At 46.6% G+C, this 22,020-nt stretch overlaps 1 protein-coding gene across 1 annotated transcript in view; it reads left to right on the top strand.

Moving 5' to 3' along the window:
* Nucleotides 1-22,020, top strand: part of RGS6 (regulator of G protein signaling 6) — a 491,338-nt gene that overhangs the window by 433,793 nt on the left and 35,525 nt on the right. The window contains exons 13-14 of the mRNA XM_081830314.1: nt 9,398-9,523; nt 17,406-17,592. Of these exons, the coding sequence (XP_081686440.1) occupies nt 9,398-9,523; nt 17,406-17,592 (313 nt within the window). The remainder of the gene's footprint in view (nt 1-9,397; nt 9,524-17,405; nt 17,593-22,020) is intronic.

The following is a 22,020-nucleotide window of genomic DNA, read 5'->3' as shown; positions in this document are numbered from 1 at the left end:
AAAAAAATCTTAAAAAAAAAAAATTGTTAGTTTAAAATACTGGAGAAGGGGCGCCTGGGTGACTCAGTCGTTAAGCGTCTGCCTTTGGCTCAGGTCATGATCCCAGGGTCCTGGGATCGAGCCCCACATCGGGCTCCCTGCTCTGCGGGGATCCTGATTCTCCCTCTCCCCTCTCCCCCACTTGTTCTCCTGCATGCTCTCTCTCTCAAATAAATAAATTGAATCTTAAAAAAATAAAATTAAAAATCTTTTTAAAAAGTAATGAAAGTCTTTTGTGACTTTTATATTTTGCTTATTATAAAAAGTTCAAACTAGTCAGATGTACATAACAAAGAAAAGTCTCTCTCCCCGCCATCCAATCTCACTTTCCAGAAAGAATCTTTGTTTATAGTCTAATGCCGTGGTTCCCAAACTGAGCCAGGGCACCCTGGACCACTGCAGGGAATTCACAGGGTCACCCCGGGCTATTCTGTATCCTCGAGGGAAACACCGTGACGTCTGACATGTGTCCGATACTGCATAAAGTACTAGCTTAACATACTTCACCGTTTTCAGCATTTCATATGACATTCTTTTCTTTGCAAATCTGGGTTTTCAGGGCAGTTGCTATGATAAAAGGCAAGTACTGTGCAAAAATCAAAATGGAACAGAAAATGAGCGTGTTGGGGTCCAGTTTGATTCCAAAGTTTGAGAAGATGTGCAGCGCTCAACAGGCCCACATTGTAGTTATTTAAGAATGAAGTAAACATTGTTTTTTCTTTCAATTTATAGGTACTTTGTAGCTAGTAAGTTTTTAGGACATAGATATTTATTAAGTCCTTTGGACTTGACTATTTAAAAAACAAAGCCGTTACGTAGTTTTTTTGGCCCGGGGCCACCATGGAAAAGTTGCTAACATACTAAGGGTGCCATGAACTCAAGGAGTTTAGATTCTTATGGGTACACAGTATCATATTCTTCTGCATAAATGGATTCATTATCTATACATTGTCCCATAATTTTTTAATTAATACATCATGGGAACACATATAAATCCCCCTTATCTTTTTCAGTAACTACACAGTGTCCCCTTGCATGAGTGTAATAATGTATTTAACCAGTCCCCAGGTCATAAACATTAAGGTTATATCCTTTTTTTTTTTTTTTGCTAGTATAAACAATGATGCAAAGAACATCCTTATACACAAGTCCAATTATTATTTTAGGATAAACTTCCAGGAGTGGAATTGCTAGGACTGGCAGGTTTATTTTGATTTTAGTTCATATGGCCAGATTCCTCTTAAGCAAAATAATATCATTTTTTTCATGCCCACAGCTTAAAAGTGTACATTTCCCCACATTCCTCACCAACTCAAGCATTATCCTCAGCCATTGTCAATCTTTGTCGTCTTTGCATGTGTGATAAGTTAAAGTAAAAATCTCATTTTCTTTCCACTTCTTTGTTGAAAGACTTGAGAATCTTTTCTCATGGTTGATATTCATTTTTCTCTTGTGACTTGACTGTTTTGTGTTCTTCACCCACTTTTCTAGTGGTGTATTTTGCTTTGGACATTGGGATAGAAAACAGTTACATTTACTTGGATTATAGATTTTATCTTTTCCTGATATTTCATGTTTTCCCGATCTCGTTCTTCTTGTTTCTTTTCCTCTTCCCTGATTTTTGCTTTATTAATCAAGTTTTGTATTAGCTTTCCTTACTCTAGTTTCTATGCTAATCATATTTACTATTGTTTTAATTTTTAATCAATGGCATCAATTCATGCAAATAATAATAAATTATGTAAAATAAAAAATAGAAATTTCCCTTTGCCTCCTCCAAATCCCATTCTTCTTGATAGGTATATTAACCTGATATATTTTAAACCAACATTTTGAGACTTAATATTTCTCCTTCAACATTAAAAGAAAAATAGTTTGTAGATGAATATCTTCTTTCTAATAGTTCTAACGTGCCCTACATCATCCCTTCTAATCTGATCCAAGAATTTAAATCTTCCCTTAACTCAAGGGATTTCTCTCTCTCTCTCTCTCTCTCTCTCTTTTTAATCATAATACTCTTTTTTCTGTTTTATCCTCTCTTCTCAGGAAATCCTCTCATAGAAACTCTGAGCCTCTGGGATGGAGCAGCCGTATCTCTTTATCTTTTTCTCTTTTATAATTCCCATCTCTTAGTCTTTTTATGTTATATTCAAGGATAGAATTCCTTGAATTACTCTTCAGAGTGTTCAGTAATGTCTATTCTGGCTTGGTGTTCAGTAATGTCTATTCTGTGATTTTATACTTCATGAGTTTTTCTTTTCCTACTGAGTTTTGAGAGGGCCTGTTGACAATCGTGCTTTTCATTTCCAAGAATTCTTACTATTTCTTGGACTCCTTTTTCTTAGTAGCCTCCTCTGTCTTTTTGATATTTATCCTCTTAAATCCCCCTGAGGGTGTGATACAGGTTTGGTTTGGTTTTGTTTTCATACTTCCCCTCTATTTCTGACATAGTCTGCTTCATTGGGGGTCATTTATCACAGAATCAATCACTGTGACTAATGACCGTTTAGAGCAGATCAGTCCGTCTTTTCATATACCCAGCAATTTGAGGGACTGTTGGTTTTCATAAGTGAAGCTCTTGGCTGTCAACTCCGGCCATACATTAGAACCACCTGGAGAGTTTATTAAAAAACAAACAACAACAACAAAAACAATGCCCAGTCCCCTCCCTAGGACAATTAAATCAGAATTTTTGGCAGTGGGGCATTGGTTTGTCTGTTTGTCTGTTTGTTTGTTTTTCATCTGTCCAAGTGATTCTAAAGGGCAGCCCTGATCCAGACGGACTGGATTGTAGCTGATGAGGATTCCCTCAGTAACTGGTCGGCGGGGGGAGGGAGGGGACGGCGGGCGGGGTGGGGTCCGTGGTTTTCAAAACACAGGGTACATCAGAATTACCTGGGTTGCTCATTAAGAAAACAGATGCCTCAGGGTGGTTCTGGGTGTCTGTATTTCTGGCAAGTGTTCTAGGTGGTTCTGCGGCACAGCAGTTTGAGAAGTCCTTGTGTGGTTCACAGAGTCCCCACCGTCCACCCCAATGCAGGCTCTCCTCTGAGCCGTCCACATGGCTGTAGGGTTTCACCTGAGAATGTTTTGGGGGGCCATAGGTCAGTCAGCAGGGTCCCTCTGGGTCCTGGCCATGTGAGTCAAGAGCAGACTGAAAGACTGGGTCCCCTCTCAGAGCAGGACAGGTGGTAGAGCTCCACAGTTCCTTAAGCCGGGTGCTCTGCTCTGTCTCAGATCCTGATGGGGTTTCTGAAGTTCTTCAGTTTCCTCTCCACGGTGCTCCCAATAAGTCCACTCTTCTCCCTTCTGCTGAGGGGCCTTAGGGAGCCTGATTAGACTGCAGAAACCAATGAAAAGTAGGGAAAAGGCCAGAATGTCTTTAGAAGTTTCTCTGCTTTGCTGAGATGCTTTTCCCCTCTCTATTGGCTGTTCACCCCGAGATTACAGAGGCACTACTCCCTGGTTTTATTACCCATATTAGCAGCTGGCCAGAAAACACCCCCCATTTGCTCAGGAGACCCTCTCTGCCATAGGGAACCTCTGGTCCATATTTGTTTTTGTTTTTTTTTTTAATCTGGTACATATTTCTGAGTTTCTTCCATATGTCCCCGTCCAATGCCCACCAATTGCCTCTACTTCCGGTCCTGCTGCTCAGAGCTTGGGGTTTTCCCAGGCCTCTGTTGGGGACCCAGCTAATTTCTTTTCAGATGGCCCCAGAGACGTAGGTGGTTCTCAATCAGTTGATACCAGTTCAGTCCATCTGCTTTATACGTTCCCCAAATTCCTCAAAGTTTATCATCTGCTGATAACAAATTTCTTTGCCTCTACATACTACCTATTTGTTTGTTTTCTTTGTAACTTTATTTTACTGAACTCCAGACTCTTGCGTGTTGCCTCTTCCTGGCCTGCTTCCTCAGAACCTCTCCTGGCTGGTTTCCCTTCTCCTTCAAGTCTCACTCAGCATTGGTGACCCTTCCTCAGAAAGGTCTGCTTGATCACTCACTCTCTAGTGGTCACCCCATCCATCCAGCTATTCTTTATCACATCCTCCCCCTGGTTCTCTTTCTAGGTAGGACTTAAAATAGGACTTAAACAGGACTATGCCTGACACATAGTAGGCATTCAAAAAGTATAGATTGGATGGAGGCTAGATGAAGCAGTGACTATTTCAAATATGTATTGAGAACTTACTATGTGCTGCATTCCAAACAAAAAAAGGTCCCTCAAGATGCAAATGTAGCAAGGTGTATAAAACATGCTATCCTATCTCCCAGCCCCGGGATTCCTTCTCATTTGGCAAAGGACGTGGATAAGTCACTGAGGGACAAAAATCAGTCTCAGAGGGCAGGGGTGCTGGCAGAGACTCAAACAAGGGGAAGGACTCGTGACATAAGAAAATGAGAAGAACGTACTTTTTGTTTCCGAGAGGTGAGACCTAAGCGCAGTGAGAGGCAAGGGAGAGCAGAGTGACAGGAGAGACCAGGAAGAGCCCTAGTACTGCAGAGTCCAAGGACTTTGCAAAAGCAAGAATGTCAAGTATGTGATTTTTTAAATGTTTGCTGCTGGGTGGTGCAATATGTACCCCCTTCTCAAGACCTTTGAACCTCAGTAAAGCCTTCCACCCCTCAAACACCTGATAGGAAGAAGAATTGGGGTGAAGATGGGTGGAGGTTTGTGGGAGGCTTGTGGCAGAGTGGAGGCAGCAGGTAAGAAAGCAGGGCTCCCCTTGGGAACTCATGTTAGTCTGAGATGGGCTTTGATCTCTATGGCTCCAGGCAGACTCATGACGATGTCCAGAGCAGGGACCTCACACACAATGTCTGAATTCTACAGAGTTCATCATACTGTCTCTGCCATGTGGAGGTTACAGAGGGCCCAGTGGAAGACAGCAGCAGGACTTAACAGGATAACTGGCAAGATGATACGGGATATAGCATAAATAATAGAAAATTGTGTTTTCATCCTTTCTCCTTCTCAGATAAACTCTTAGATCTAGAAATCCAAGGATGAGAAATCATCTGTTCAGAGAGCAATGTAAGGCTACCCTTTTAAGGATGGGCAAACTACATCTCAGGTCTACCCGATGAAAATTCTGAGAAATAAAGCTTAAAGAAAAGGGTGATAGCCAGGGCTCACCGTGGAGGAAAGATCAGCCAAAAGTTGCCAGGTTGCAGGTGGAGAGAACTGTGTAGTCTAAACAGCACCCTGAGAGTGTCTCGGGGAGGTCTCTGGGAAGTATTCCTGGCCGTGCCATTAACCAGATAGTGGGTCTAACAAAAACGTGGCACTGCTGGAATTGTGGCCCATAAGTTGCTCTGATTTGGGTTTAGCTTTCTTTCTCCGCTGGACATCAGGTGCATGAGCCAGGAGCCGCAAGGAACCTGGTTTATCCTATTCGGCCGTAGATATCCACACCCAGCCACCCTGACCTGCTGAGAGGCAGCAGCTATCCCCAGACTGCCTATGCCCAGCAAGTCTGATAGAACTACTAGTCCAGCGTATTAGTCAAGCTCCTTCCCTGTGGTGGCCAGTCTCCAAATATGGCCCCATCTGTGCCTTCCCTCTTTGTTCACATGGGCTACTTCTTACATCAGGAGGGGACACCTCCCTACCTTTTCACCTGGGCTGGCTGTGGTACCTAATTTGACCAATAGAGTGTGGCAGAACTAACATTCTGAGAACAGGTCCTAAAGCAGCTCTATGTCTTCTACCTCAGTCATTTAAAAACATTTGCTCCTGAAATATTCCATCTTGGAACCCACTGACCATGCTTTGAGAATCCCAGGCCATTGATGAGGCCATGTCATCAACAGTCCCAGCTGAGCTCCTGGTAAACAACCAGGATCAATTGCCATGTGAGGAGCCATCTTGGGTGTGCAGCCCAGTTGAGCTGTCCGGTGATCCCACCCCCAGCTTCTGGCTACGACTACTTGAGACCCCACATGAGAACCACCCAGCTGAGTCCAGTCAACCCAGGGGACAGTGACAAAGAATAATAAATCACCATTTTAAGCCAAAGTTTGGGGATGATTTGTTACACAGCAATACATACCTGGACCACTCCCCATCAGAGTAGGCAGGACCCTCAGGCTGTTCTTGGGGCATCAAATAAAATTGCCATTGTTCCTTTAATAGCCTTGACCCTAAAATGGCATCTTTGGATATTTCCTGTTTAAGGAATTGTCCCTTGTTTCATAATTTTTCTCACGACTCAAAAGTCTTTTCTTTTCTTTTTTTTTAGATTTTATTTATTTCTTTGACAGAGAGATAGGGAGAACACACAAGTGGGCAGAGCGGCAGGCGGGGGGGGGGCGGGGAGAAGCAGGCTCTCTGCTGAGGAGGGAGCCCGATGCGGGGCTCGATCCCAGGACCCCGGGATCATGACCTGAGCTGAAGGCAGCCACTTAACTGACTGAGCCACCCAGGCACCCCTCAAAAGTCTTTTCAAGATGAATTATGTCTTTCTCCAAATCTTAGTTTGGGCATCAAATGTGGGAAATGTAGTGGAAGACAAGGTCATGGGAAAAAAAGAAAAGGCTTTAGAGACAGACACACCCAGGTACCAATTCCAAACTGGCTTTTACCAACTGTGTGGCTTTGGGCAATCTGACCTGTCTTGAGCTCTGGACATCTGAATACAAATCTCCACCTTGCTGGCTTATATTGAGATTCAAAGGGACCACTGTAAGGAAAGCCCCTGGCACCATGCCTACCACTATACTGGCCCTGCAGAAATGAATGTTTTGTAGATGGTTGCTTCCTCTGAATCTCTCTTTCTTATTCTCAATGTATGAGATTTCTACCATGCTCTTAGGTTGGGAGATCAGCTGGAATGAAAGATGGACTCCCTTGGAGAGCCACCTGTCTATGCTCTTGTTGGTTTGGGCTGCCCAGTGGGGTATAGGAATTTGGTAAGAATCAGTGGACACAGAAGACAAATTAGAGTAGAGAAAAGGCATCCAGCTAGCAATTAGAAAGTCCTGTCAGGATAAGGACATATCACCGCATCACTATACACATTTTCTTATTGATTTCCTCTTAGTGTTGAACACTTGCTGTGTGAAAACGCTAAGGTGAATACAAAGATGCATGAGACATGGTCTCTGCCCTCAAAGAGCTGACAAGATAGCTGGAGAGACAGTGACATACCCTTGGAAGGCTAAACGATGGTGCAAACTGTAAGCAAACATAGTCATATGGAAGCATTTCTATGCAATGGTTGAAAACAAAGGGGCTATGAGTTCCATGAGTTGTTTGTTTCAGTTAGGCCACGGTGAAGTTATTGTACCAGTCACCTGGTGATGGTGCAGGTCCAGGCCACAGCATGACCCTGGCAGAAAGATCCTGCCATTCTCTGGGACTTACATTTGCTGCTATCCTCAACCCCAGGAAGACTTCTCCATACACAACACTTTCCATCCCCTGGAAAGCTATCAAGTGTGATGGGTGCTGTGGCTTGCATTTGAGAGAATCCAGGATCTGTCCTTCTGTCTTGTTGTAAAAGGCCCAGTCTGGAACTTTGGGAGAGATCTTTCACAGAAGTCCCCAGGTTTGACCTGATGGGCTTGGTCTTCCACGGTGACCCTGCTGGGCTAAGAGGTGCCGAGTTGTGCACAAGATTCTCCCAAGCCCCAAGCACACAATCTCAGAATTAGAAGATCCTGCTGCTGCTGGTTATGCCTTGCAGTGCAAAAATAGAAGGGTTGGGTTTGAATCACTTAAATCCAGAGCTGTGCCTTCCAGTACAGTAGCCAGAGCTACATGGGGCCACCTCAGCATCAACTTTCATTTTTATTTTTATTTTTTTTTAAAGATTTTTTGTTTTTTGACAGAGAGAGACACAGTGAGAGAGGGAACATAAGCAGGGGGAGTGGGAGAGGGAGAAGCAGGCTCCCCGCTGAGCAGGGAGCCCGATGCGGGGCTCGATCCCAGGACCCTGGGATCATGACCGGAGCCGAAGGCAGAAGCTTTATGACTGAGCCACCCAGGCGCCCCAACTTTCATGATTTAAAATGAAATAAAATTTAAAAATCAGTTCCTCAGTCACACTAGCCATATTTCAAGTGGTCAAGAGCTACACGGGTCTAGAGGCTTCCATATAGAGGAAACAGATACAGAATACTCATATCATAGCAGAAAGTTCTATTGGGCAACACTCAGCTGGAGCTCTTTGTTTTTCCAAACCTTTGAACACATACACCCTCTTCCCCCTTCTCACTGAGTGTAATTTTCTAAGATAAGTATTGAGAATATATCAACTCCATGATTTTATTCACTTAATGCCTATTAGAGATAAGAAATATGTGTCAGTTTTTTAAAAAGAGGGAAAGTAAGATCACCAGACCCATGCTCCTCGAAGTTTAAGGAGCACTTAACTCACCCAGGGATCTCATTGTGCTGTGGATTCTGATTCCCCATGTCTGACGTGGAGCCTAAGAGTCCACCGCTGGTCCCCAGACCACTCCTTGCATATGACGGTTATGGCGTGTGGCTTGTGACCTAGGACCCTGTTGCTACTTAAAGCATCAGGCGAATAAATACACAAGTGAACTGCAAATGGAAAGACAGAGCTGAAGGAACTAGTCTCATCTTCCCACAGCGGAAGAATAAGACCAACCCCTGCTTTGGTCTGAGGCGGGTCACATGGGTGTGGGACAGCACAGCCAGGCTAAGGGCTGCACTCTGGAGCCACATTTGTCTGGACTCGTCTTGACTCCATCACTTCCTAGTGTGTCTCTGGGCAAATGATCACTAGGCCTCAGTTTCCCTATGTGTAAAATGGGGCCAATACTAGTACATTTTTTTTACAGAACAGTTGTGAAGACCCAGTGAGTCAGCAGAGTTAAGATGCTCAGAACAATGGCCAGAGCATCGGATACGCTGACTAGGTGGTTGTTCAATGGACACAACATTCTGCCTCTAAGCAAGTGATAGGGTTCATCCTGGATGAGCTGATGCATTTCTGACCACTCGTATGTCACTTGGATCTAAATAAGACGAGAAGTGGTAGAGTTGAGGGTTGGGCTATTAACAGACAGGCAGGGTCCAGGGAAGCCAAATAAATGGGGTCGTTGCATTTCCTGTAGACGGCAGCCATTTGGCAGGTCTCCTGGTGACCTTCACCTAAACGTGGCCCCTTTGAAATGCCTTCTCTAAAGAGACGTTTTACTGTTGGCTGAGGTTGTGCCAAGTCTGCATGTGGAGTTTGTGCAGGTTTTACCAAATCTATCACTTAAATTTGAGACATTGCCCTTCGGCGTGTGGCAGCAAAATAGATTTGAGTTGTTGGAGGGAATAGGACACCGGTTTTTGCCTAGCACTGATCATTTTCTTAAACCTTTTTCTCCCCCAAAAGCAAAGAACCCAGCCAGCAGCGAGTCAAGAGATGGGGCTTCTCTTTCGACGAGGTATTGAAGGACCAGGTGGGGCGGGACCAGTTCCGGAGATTCCTGGAGTCCGAGTTCAGCTCAGAAAACCTCAGGTAACTCTCTCAAAGATTGCAGCCATGTGCAGAGGGTGTATGAGGAGATGTGCATATTCAACCTCCCATTCCACCCTCCCCCCCTTTCTCAATAAAAACGTGATGGTGCAGATTCATATCCCCACTAATCTGGCTAAGGCAGAAGTGGAGAAGGACAAACTTGATGTGCAGCTCAGGCATCCCCATGAGGGCACTTCCCCAGATCAGCATTTTCTGTTCTGTAGGTCCAGATGACATTTGTTCAAGTTGTTGGAAACACGTCTCCCATGATAAGTAAATGATCAAATGGGTCTGATGACACCTTGCATTAACTAAAACCAGGAACCATGGAGCTGCAGAGTGGAAAGGCAGCTCAGAGACTGTCTCCTTCAAAACTTCTCAGTCGGGGGTCCCAAATACTTGACAAGCTAACCAGAGAAAAAGAGGGATCCCTGAGCTCATTTTAGAATTTCAAAAAGCCAAAGGATATACATTTCAATACCTGGAGACATATCTGTAAAAACTAATTAAAACACGCTTTTCCTTTTGGGGGGATTCTATCAACCCTGTGTTGCTGTGGTCACCTGCTGCCAATGAGAACACATGGCCATCGCTGTTGGTCTCCAGCTAATCAAGATGAGGGGAAATGTAGTGATGTATTAATAATTACTGTTCAATAGGAGGAAAAAGCAAAACTTTCAAAACATGAGGTCCATTGAGAGAGGGGGGAAAGGGAGAGCATTCAGTGGGAGAGGGTCCGATGTCATGAAAAGTTGGGAAACTTGTGGTTTATTCAGCGTTCCGTTGTATTAGAATGGACACAGAGACCTAATGGGTCTGAGCCCCCTGAATGATCTGAGCAAACCGGTGACTTCTCAGATGTAAAGCTCAGGATTTTTTCTTGGCACCAGGTTCTTTTTTTGTGTGCTGGGTTAATTCCCATCTTCCAGTGGTATTTTTTTCAGAAAGGGTGGTTTTATTCATTTTCTAAATGTTTTTTAACTTTAAAAAGTCAGGGCATAGACTGTGGGCAAAGGACTGTCCACTCCGGTGTTAATGTGCAAAGACCATGTAATTTATTTGACGGTAGAGACCATATCAGTCCCATACATCAATCAAGCACTATTTATCACACACCTAGGCTGCATCAAGCCCTGCAAGAGTCTGCTGAGGGAGGCAAACAAGTCAAGATGCATGATCTTTGCCTACCATGATCTTGTAGGTCCTTGAGGAAAAAAACACAAGAAACTATTAAATCGTTACATGAATATAAATGAGTATAAACTCTAAGAACTGTTTTGGAAATGTTTTTTTTTTCTCCTTTTTTTTTTTAAAGATTTTATTTATTTTTTTGACAGAGAGAGACACAGCGAGAGAGGGAACACAAGCAGGGGGAGTGGGAGAGAGAGAAGCAGGCTTCCCACCGAACAGGGAGCCCGATGCCGGGCTCGATCCCAGGACCCTGGGATCATGACCTGAGCCGAAGGCAGACGCTTAACCGACTGAGCCACCCAGGCGCCCCTGGAAATGTTTTTAAAAGGGAGGGTTGAATGTAAGCCAGAGCAGGCAAATCATAAGCTGGTCTTTGAAGAATACACAGGATACAGATAGACAAACGAGAAGGAGGGAGAGTATTCTAAGCGAGAAGACCCTATGAGCGAAGGTGTGGCAGTGGGGCTCTCCCACATCACACAGCCTCAGGGGGACGTGTAGATGCCAGTTAACGATATGTATCGATGCCTTTCCAGGCAACCAGGAGCTTACTGTACAACAGATAAGGCTGCATATCTGATGCCAGGTCAGGACACAAGAGTTCTTTCCTGAGGCGGAGCCGTTGTTCTGAACACACCTCCCAGCTTTGCTTTGATTCCGAGTCAAGCATCTGTAACAGAAGGCTAGCGGTTCAGACCAGCCTCCGGGGCTGTGCGTGGACGAGGCGGGTCCTGACCAGGAAGCCACGCCCTCTGTGAGCCACGCCCTCTGTGGCCGGCAGGATGCAGTCAGGCAGCCCCTCTGCGCGCAGGCTCACCCCAGGACCCACATGGAGCTCGGCCCGTGAGCCGCCCGTGGGAGTCTTTCCCATTTCTCCTTCTCATTCTGTCCCCTGCGGGCCCCCCCAAAATAAAGTGACATAGAGGCCTCCTTTACCTGACTATTTCTCAGCCCATGCGTGGCCTTATGACCCTCTGCCACCTGCACCATTACAGTGACTTTGAAAAACCACCACGGGGCCCCGGTCATTTTGAGGGTCATTTTGAGCGGGAGCATCGCTGGCTCAGCACCTCCGTGCCCAGTCTGGGCGCAGCCGGAGCCACACATCGGTTCAGACTAGCGTAACGAACACACATTACCCTTAAGGCCAGGGGGGCAGCGAGGAGTATGTCCTTGGCGGGGCTTCAGCACCTCATCCTGCCATTACCTCCTGTGCCTCGGCCAGCTCCTTCATCCTGTGGCGGGGGGCTGCACTTGGGTGAAAGGGTGGGGGAACACCTGTGAGTGGGCCAGTGACTCATCTACACCCCCAGCAGGAATGCATAAATCCACACTTGAAGAGGGACCCCCTCTGATCCATGACAGGAGAGAGGATAAAGAAACTAGAACAGCCGGAGATAAAAAGTACAGCCCAAGAGCTTATAAAATCCTCTCTGGAGGCCCAAGTTCCACTTTTACGATATTCAGCATAATTGGACATGTAGGGGGAAAGTTTGGTTTGACATCACACAACTCCTTAGGACTCGTCAGGCATCCATAACCATGTGGTTCCTCCCCTCCCCTTTGCATTCACTCCTCCAGCCACAGAGAGTGGCTTAGCAGCCCCCATGACCCAGGGCCCAAGGACTCAGCTGAGCAGGGCAGCCGTGGGCGCCCTGCCGATGCGCCTCCACCACGTCCCGTGAATGGCGCCCGCTGGAGCTGTAGAAGCAGCATAACCCAGGGATCCTGCCCGTCTGTTGCCTTGGCCGCGCTAGGGATCATCTCTTCTCCCCAGGACAGACCAACAGCCCCGGCAACTGGCATCAGGGGATGGGAGAAAAAAGAGACCAACCAGAACTCAACTGGATCCATTGCAAAGGGCATCTCCATTTCATCTTCCCATACGCCCTCGCATCTCTCTAGCAAAAGGGGTACTTAGATTGTAACCTTTTAGCACAGCCCAGTTAAGTAGCCAAGTGGTTGAACCTGTACCTAGAGCTTCAGAGAGCAGCACAGAGGAGCCCCCAAGACACACAGAAATCACTCTCACAACAGCAAAGCGTCACCCTGGATCCTTTAAGGAAAGACGTCTATGATAATACAATGTAAGTGCAAGTCCCCTTTCATGGTGAGGTCATGGAGGGAGGGGCGTCAGCTTCAGGGCCCGGAGAGGGCATGGCCAGCGCATGTTGCTGCAGCCGGCACAGCGTGAGAACCTGCGCTCTCTGTGGCACCCTGAGCTGGGGCACCCCGTTCACACGCACGGGGCCCCTGAGACAGCTGTTTGCTGGGGGCCTGCACAAGGCACGCGGGCTGTCATCCATAAGGCGAGAAGCAGGGGCATCAAGTGCATTATCTGACTTCGTCCTCCCTTCTCTGTGGTTTTCCCAGAATGGTGACAGGAGTCCCTCGTCCACATTTGCCCCCTCCCCATCGCCCCTATGCCCACCTTGGTCCCTCCCCGCACAATGGTCTCTGCTGCCCGGCAGGGCATGAGTTAAAACTCAAAACCCACAGCAAAGAGCATTGTCCGTACATTTTTTATGAGCTGTAACGTCTCCTGAGAGAACGTGGTTGTTCTTCTAACCTGCAGATTGATTATCCCAGTTCCACACAGTGTCAGCTGAAGGGAGAAGCAATTAAAGAGCGCACGGGGGAGTTGCCAGGTTTGCCTGGAGAGCTCCCGGCTCCGAGAGTTGCCCCCGGTCCTGGGAGGACCTGGGAAGGTTCACGAGGCCCGGGGGGACTCCCCACTAACCAAACACATGATTAATCGGAACAGAGGTGGCTCGCGCGTCGCCGTGACAATCTGTGGCACTTCAGCCACTGCCCCCGGAAGGAGCGTACCTCAGCGGCCGCCGTGGGGCTGGTGCTTGTGGCCGCCGTGGGCCCCGGACGATTTCCACCCCACCAGGGACCCGGTCAAGTTGCCTCTGTCCTTCCTGAGTCTCTGCTGACCAGCAGAGGGCACAGAAAGCCTTCCTTCAGCATCGAGTTTGCTTTTTCTCTGGGAATGAACTAAAAGCTAGATTTTTCTCAGCCATGAAAATCTTAGTTTATGAAAAAAGTAGGGAAACTAAGAACTGCGGGGCTGCCCAGAACCCCTGGCAAGGGGGAGAGGGCCCAGGGCTGCGCAGTGTTCCTGCGTCCAGCCTGCCTCGAGGAGAAAATCCCACCCCTCGTCCGCACCGCGGTCCTGGGGACAAACGAGGCCATCGGGACTACCCCCTCCCCTCTGGGGTCCCCCCAACACGGCTGCTGCTGGGCCCTGGGGCGTCAGAGGCCCCCCCGCTGCTTCCCTGCCCAGGCCAGTGCCGGCCTGCGTTCCTGAGCCATCCCCACGCATCACATGCTGGCGCACGGGCTGCCTCCCCACGCTCTGAGGACTCCAGCGAAGCAGCACAGATGGTCTCCCTGATACCGGCAAGTCCTTGTGGCCTGCCAGTCACGACAGCCCTTCTGCTGCAAGCCACGGAGGCTTAGTGCAGAATGGGCGGATTTGCAGCAGGCATCTCCCCTCGCCCTCCCCGCTGGCGTCCTCCAGGAGGAGCCCGTACCTGCAGGGCTTTCCATAAGGCAGAAGCTGCCCCAGCCTCCCTGGGCCAGCACCCACCCTGGGTGTGTGGCAGGGAGGTGCGCGGGCCCCCAGCGAGGGGAGTGTGGCCGGGACACCCGGGCTGGGGGTGGGGGTGGGGGTTGGGGGGGGCCTCGGAACTCAGCGCTCCCGCCTCAGGCCTGTGGGCTCACAGATGGCAAACGCGAACCAGAGCCTGTTCTGAATTTCAAATTGACACAAAGGTTCTTCGAAGCCGGTGATGGTAAACACATATGGGATGTCAGGATGCTGTTGTGACAGCATTTTTGCTGTTACCTGAGAAGGATAAGGCAGGTCACCTCCGAGGCAGACAGAAGGCTGAGAGGGTCCCTGCGAGGGCAGGGAGGAAAGACGGCTGTCTAAGGAATGTCATCTCCTCCTCTGCTTCTAACCGGCCTGTGGTTTCTCCTCGTCCTTTTATTTTTAAAAAGTCTTGGTTTGTGGCAAAGGGAACCTTTTTAATTTTTATGTAAAAGTTTGTTACATTTGATTCTGAAATCTCCCTTTACATCCACTTTAGACCTTCTCTATACCCAGCTGAGTGATGTGCATGACTGTGGCTCCCAAATCATTCTCCCAAAGGGACTCTGAGGCCTCGGGAACCTAGGAGCCTGCCCAGCTCCGAAGCTGCTGGGAGCTTCCAGGGCCCTCCCGGAGCTTGAGAGCTCCTTCTCAGAGCGGCCTGGAACACGGGACAGAAGGTGACCCCCCACATGACACTGATTGAGGGAGCAGGAAATTGCCCGGGAACCATCCATGTGTGTGAGAAACTGCAGGGCCCAGTAGGCTTGGGAAGGATGCTGGCCCAGAGAAGCTGCTTCCAGCCGGGGACTCGGCCCAGAGGCGACTCCCTGAGGGAGGGCCCTTCTCCCATCAGCCCCAGCACATGGCTGCCAAAGACTCACCAACTCAGTCTTTGGTGAGTTGCCCGCTAGCACTCTTTCCGGTCCTTTGAAAAACCCACACCGGCTTCCTTCTTTAGAGCTGGGTTTCCTAAATCCCACCTGCCCATCAAACACTGCTGTCCTGACAAAGAAAGCCTATAGGCGCTGTCATCGCCAGATGACCATTTTCATCTTTGTGTCCCAGCCACCTCCTTCATTCCATGGCAGACCTCGAGGGCGGGACGGAGAGACCTAAGGACCCAGAGGCATGGGGTTGGGAGGTGGAAGAGCCCCACTGCCCAGCTAAGGCTCCGAGTACCTCCTGCCTTTGCACTTTGCTCAAAGAACCCTTGCTGTTCTCTCCCCGGTAGCCAGAGGACGTGAGCACCAGACCTGCGGAAGCAAGAAAGCAGGCTGGTGTTGAGGGGCAGGTGACGACAGATGGCAGGAGCAAGAGCCCTTGGCAGCTTCTGCCCAGCCCCCCGGGAGAAAGCCCCATACTAATCTTGTGGCTGCCCCCTTGACCCCTCCAGCTCTCCCACCCACGGGACCTGAAAGCATTTCTGTTACACCTGGATGGGAAGTTCTTCAGACCCATGTCACATACCCTGCCACCCACTTTGTACCCATTTTACAGATGAAGAAAGAGATGCCCAGAAAGGCATAATTCCAAGAAGTGGCATAGGCAAGATGAGGACAGAACTGTGTTTCCTGGTCTTCTGGTCAAGTGAGGTCATGAAATCTCCTTCCCGGCCTCTCGCTCTTCAGGACCAACAAGGGAACCATGAGGATTTCCTTTAAAGAGAGTATTTGAATCCCAAATGGCAAAGCAGGGGAAGAGTTAGGAGTCCAGAAGCCCCTGTACGCAAACATCTCTCCTTGTAGAAATGGAGCTGTATTACCGCAATTGGCCACTGAGTGGCGCCTTTGGGCCATGCACTTGGCTCCAAAGACAATTCTAAGAACAGCAACAGAAAAACATGCTTAACCTTTAAAAAAAGGGGCGGGGGGGAACAAGTACATCTTACTTTGGGCGCAATTCGATGACAGATTGAATGCACTTTCCACCGTGTCGTGGTCCAGCTTCTCTTGTCCCTGCCCTTTCATTGACTTGAGTATGTGTGAATACTAAGGCTATGGGAACTACATAGCCTGGGGCCTGTCCTCATGTCTCATTGATGGGGACATGGGCCTGTCTTGTTCACAAGGCACAAAGTGTGCTACTCAGATCTGGGCCCTGCTGCAAGCCCTCCCCGGGGCAGCCTCGGAAACCATCCTCACGACCAGGGAGCTGTTGTCCAAGCTTAGCCCCATGTGCTTCGGCTATCAGCAGAAAAGAGCTCACACCCAGCTCTTCCAACAGCCGCTGCCATGCTGATGCTGAGGAATTCATGAAAGGCACATATGGAAGTGAGCAAGAGGTTTTTCTCTCCAGTGCTCCCTGGAGAATCTTTTGGCATAGATGTTCCCCATGTATGCCTCTTCAGCTTTGTTCCTCATGAGCCCATCTTCAAGCCAACAGCCATTTATTGAGCACCTACTATATGCTAAGTATCATGCTGGACACCGACCTTGCAAATTGGCTGCCTTTCCATCTGCAACATGAATAGCTGGGTCCTCCCAGCTCAGATATTCTCTATGATCCCAAGATTCTATCTGCCTCTGTGATTTCCTTAATTTTGATGCTGCAAACTGATCCCAACCAGATATGACAAAGGAATTCACATTGTCCACGTCAGGGCAGGTTGAGAACTGGCTCTCAACCAGGGGGGATTTCACCTCCTAGGGGACATTTGGTAATATCTGGAAACATTTTTGGTTGTCACAACTTGGGGAGGGGTTGCCACTGGCATCTGGTGGGTAGAGGCCAAGGTTGCTGCTCAACATCCTACAATGCACAGGGCAACCCTCACAACAGAGAATTATTGAGCCCAAAATGGAAATAGTGCTAAGGTTGCAAAACCTTGTTGTAAAGGGAAAGAAATCTCTGGTTGGTAACCAGAGCACAATGATTTTTCTAATGGGCACTTCCTTTCAGTTCGCCACCATGATGGAGCACCCTATGGATTTCCAGCAGTCCCTACCATCTTTGTTACTTAGGTAGGGGCAGCAGGGAAGGCTGGGGGATGCAGCAGAATGAGTTTTGTGGGATTTCAGTTCTGGGGCCACATCCAGCAGAGTCCAGAGGCTGAGCCCCCTGGAACTGACTTTCTTTATGCTTCTACATCAGGTTCTGGTTGGCTGTCCAAGACCTCAAGAAACAACCCCTCCAGGATGTGGCCAAGAGGGTAGAAGAAATCTGGCAAGAGTTTCTGGCTCCAGGGGCCCCAAGTGCAATCAACCTGGACTCTCACAGCTACGAGATAACCAGTCAAAACGTCAAAGATGGAGGGAGATACACATTCGAAGATGCCCAGGTTTGCTTATCTACTCGAGTGGTTCTTATCTACTCAAAAGATGTTCATTTGTCCACTCCACCACTCCACCCTTTCACATAGGTCCAAGGCATTGTGTGTAGCTAGAATTTCAGGTTTTATTATTTGTAAGTCCATCAGGAGAAACCATTCCAGGTAGGAGCATAGTGAAATTCTTCCTAGGCCCGGCTTCCTAGATCAGTTACATTGTTACAGAGAGATAAACATTTAGTTATATGTGTTATCTTTTCCAGGAGAATCTCAGAATGTTCTTACAAAACCTGAGGTCCTGTAATAAGTCAGTAGTAGGGTCCGGAAACCATAACACCACATCGGCAAAGTGGGTATAGTGAGCAGGCAGGGCTGTGAGTCACATCTCACTGTGAAGCCCACGCTCGTAACCACCACCCTACACTGCTTCCGTAGTGATCTCCAACTCTGCAGTTACTGTTTGGGGAGCACCTCTATATCCCAGGCCCTGTGCTATGTGATGAGATACCACCAAGAAAGACAGAGCCCCTGCCCTCAAGGAGGTTACGGGCTAGCTGGGGAGAAAGGCAAGAAAATGGGAGAACTGGGGTGAGCTCCCAGATTTAAGGTTTAAGGAAGCCCATGGGAGGGACTCCTAAGCCTGGATGGCACAATTGGGCACAGATGCTTGGGAGGTTGGCAACAGAAACCGAAGCCATGTAAGCCACTCTAAACAGCACGCTTTACCTTGAAGGCTGGGAGGTACCATTTCTAAAGGTAAGCATCCAGTCAGCTGTCCACTTCCTGGCCCCAACCGTGATTCCCTCTCACCCATCCTATGCCTGGTGATGGGGCTTAAGGGTTTGCTCTTGTCTCCTCAACCCTCTTCATTTCTCTTACCTGTGGGGTCCCCAGATAGAGAATTTGCATAGATTGCTTCCCTACAGACATTATTATCCAATTTAGGAAATTCAGTGGCACTGCTGTGAATAATAGCATGGGAACAGAACCAGTGTCCCTTGTCATCCAGATTTGCCTGGTTATTTGCTCAGAACTTCAGAATGGAAACACCTCCCAAGCTCAACACCATAACTGTTTTTCCCTTCCTCTGGCCATGAGCACCACTGGATGCTGGTGTCAGGCAGATTTGGTTCTATAGAGTTCAGTGTTATTGCTTTATGAAAGCTCAACATCCTCACACCCTTTGCAGCTTCAAAGCAAAATGTTTAAGTCAAGAGAAATCTTTTTTTGTATGGGTCTATGTATATGCTTCCAAGTACATATTGATGTATCCTGGTGAGGAAAGTGATGGAGAAGTTCCATGGGTGATGGAGAAGTTTCTTGGGTGATGGATAAGCTCCTTGGGTGATGGAGAAGCTTCTTGGGTGATGGATAAGCTCCTTGGGTGATGGAGAATCTCCTTGGGTGATAGAGAGGACCCTCAGATGAATGATCTGAAACACACAGGTCAACTCTCCATTATTCATAAAATACAAGACCAGGGATACTGGTCAGAACCATGATGCACTCCATCTACTATTATCACTCTGAGCCTGATGTTAGGAAGGAGGTTGTTAGGATGTTAGGAAGTTATTTTAATCTTTTATTATGGAAATATGTAAACATGTGGCAAAGTGGAAAGAGCAGAACAACAAACCTTTACAGGCCCTCATCCAGCCTGAGCAATCATCAATACAGGACTGATCTCATTTCGTCTGTGTCCCCACCTACTTTTTCAGCTACCACTGGGTTATTTTAAAGCAAATCTGAGACATTACATCATTTCATCTGTGAATACCTAGTATGTAGCTTTACTAACACCACTATCACACCTTAAAAATTAGCAACATTCTCTTTAGATCATCAAATGTCATGCAAGTTCAAATTTATGGCAGTGGTATAAATGCCATTTTTTAATCTTTAATTTAAAATCAGAATCCAGGGGCACCTGTGTGGCTCAGTCAGTTAAGCATCTGCCTTTGGCTCAGGTCATGATTCCAGGGTCCTGGGATCAAGTCACAAATCAGGCTCCCTGCTCAGCAGGAAGCCTGCTGCTCCCCCTGCTTGTGCTCTTGCTCTCTCTCTCTCTCTCTGACAAATAAATAAAATCTTAAAAAAATAAATAAAATAAAATCAGAATCCAAATCAGGCCCACACATTATTGTATATTGACATGTCTTTCACATGCCTTTTAATCTATAGGTTTCTTTTATATCCCTTTACTCCCCTCCCTTCCCCCTTGCAATTTATTTCATGAAGACATTGTATTCTTTGTCCTGTAGAGATTCCCACAGCCTGGACTTTTTTTTTTTTTTTTTATTGCAGCCCTGTGGTGCTGTTTAACATGTTCTTCTACCCTCTGTATTTCCTACAAATTAGTAGTTTGATTTAGATATTTAATTGGATTTACATTTGATGATCTGTGGGCAAAAATGCTTCATAAATCATGTTGTGCTCTCTTGTCAGAAGGCACATAAGGTCTAGTTTTCTCTCTTTTTGTGATTTTAGCAATTATTGATGTTTATTGCTTAGATCCATTAGTTAATTACTTCATTTATTAGCTAAAATACAAATAATCAAATATATCTCCTATTAGATCGTCCAATAATACAATTTATATAGGAAAGATAGGATAAGTGTTTGCTTCTTTCCCTTTATTTCTTAGTTTTCAAAATAATGAGTGGTTTACTATCATCTTCTAATGGTGACCAATTAGGGTTTTCTATTTTGCTTTTAGTATCTTTGTAAACTCATCAGTTTAAACATATTTGATGTGTTTTAGTCCATTTCTTTATTATTTTTATTAAGGCTTGGATTGTGCCATCTCTGTCAGTGGCTCCTTTTTACATGATCCTGGTAGTCTTTGGTGTCATCCAAATAGCAAGGAAGCTAAGATGTTCCAGGCCTTGCCCCAGACCTGGAATCAGCCATTTCTCCAAGGACCCCTGGTTTCTCTTAGTGGGACATGGTTCTTAGAGACCATAATCTAGGCACTTGGAGGTGCTCATTGTTCCTGGGCTGGTCATCCTTTATAGACCTTTTCAGTGGACAGAGCTAGGAAATTAGTGGTTGTTGGTGGTGATTAAAAATACATCATAAGTTCAAACTGATACTTTCTATTCAAATTGAAAAGAACAGGGGATTTTATTTAACCTCTTCTTTTTATATTTGTGCCTCCTTTGTCTATGCTGAGAATCTTGGTTCTCAAGGATGCCAGAGGTGATGGCCTAGTACTTCACATCATTACTCATGCACTTTCTCCTGCCTTACCACAGAGCAGCCTCAGAGCTCCAGTGCCCACACGAGCAGCAACAAGATGATTATCGCCTGGTTCTTTAACTGCTGCATAGTATTCCATTGTACGGAAGCACCATAGTTTAGCCAACCAGTCCTCTCTTCTTGACATTTATGTTGTTTCTAATTTGAGAAAGATTGGATAGGAAATCTTAGGAAGTCAACAGGCTGTGCCTTGACAAGTTTCTGAATACACAGCCTTCATTAGTACAGTGCTCTGCCATTTTTCAGGTACTTCCACAAATAGGATACCTCATTGTTGAAGCAGAGTGGACTCTTAGAGAGGATACTCATAGCCTCTCTAAGTTCCTCATTATCTGTTAGGATTGGTCTCCTATGAATTCAAATAAAACACTCTTCCTAAACGAACTTGTTTCAACCTGTTCCCTTTTGTTTCTTAAGTGTGTTTCCACCATGAACACACAATATGCTTCTAACTAGCAGTGTGACCTTGGGCAAGTTACTTAAATTCCCTGCGTCTTCCTTTCCTCATCCGTACAACAGAGATACAGGGGTCCCTACGCATGGGGGCAGAAAGGGGACCAGGTGAAATGAAGCACATCAACAACTAAAATGGTCTGGCCCACAGTAAGATAGAATAAACACTATTTTATTTTCCTAATGTGATTAATATTTTTTATACCTTTATGTTTAACACGTTTGGTGAAAAAATTCAAATAATTGCATGTAATTTTAGCATCCAGAGATAATCCCCATTTTAGTGTATTTTTCTCCTCAATTTATGTGTACAGGGTGATTATGCAAATAGTGTTGATTCTGTAGCCTGCCTTTTACACTAAACCGGGTTCAATTAAAAAAAAAAAAAACTAAACTTTTTCTGTAAAGGGCCAGATGGTATAAATTTTAGGCTTTCTGGGTCATATGGTCTGTCACCACTACTCAGTTCTGTGATACGAAAACAGCTACAGTGTAACAACATTACAATGTAAACAGCATAAAGGAGTGGATACGGCTATGTTCCAAAAAATCTTTATTTATGGATACTGAAGGCTCAATTTCATATAATTTTTCATGAAATATTCTTTTTATTTTTTCCAGCCATTTAAAAATGTAAAAACCATTCTTAGCTTGGGGCCAGACGTGAGTTGGAGGCCTGTCACTTGAGACCCCTGTGCCAAACAGTTTATCATGAAAATCACTGAAACA

The sequence above is a fragment of the Leptonychotes weddellii genome, chromosome 9 (genome assembly GCF_054177405.1).
Source record: "Leptonychotes weddellii isolate Sample4059 chromosome 9, ASM5417740v2, whole genome shotgun sequence".
NCBI lineage: Eukaryota > Metazoa > Chordata > Mammalia > Carnivora > Phocidae > Leptonychotes > Leptonychotes weddellii.
This window is presented reverse-complemented; position numbering and strand designations above follow the sequence as displayed.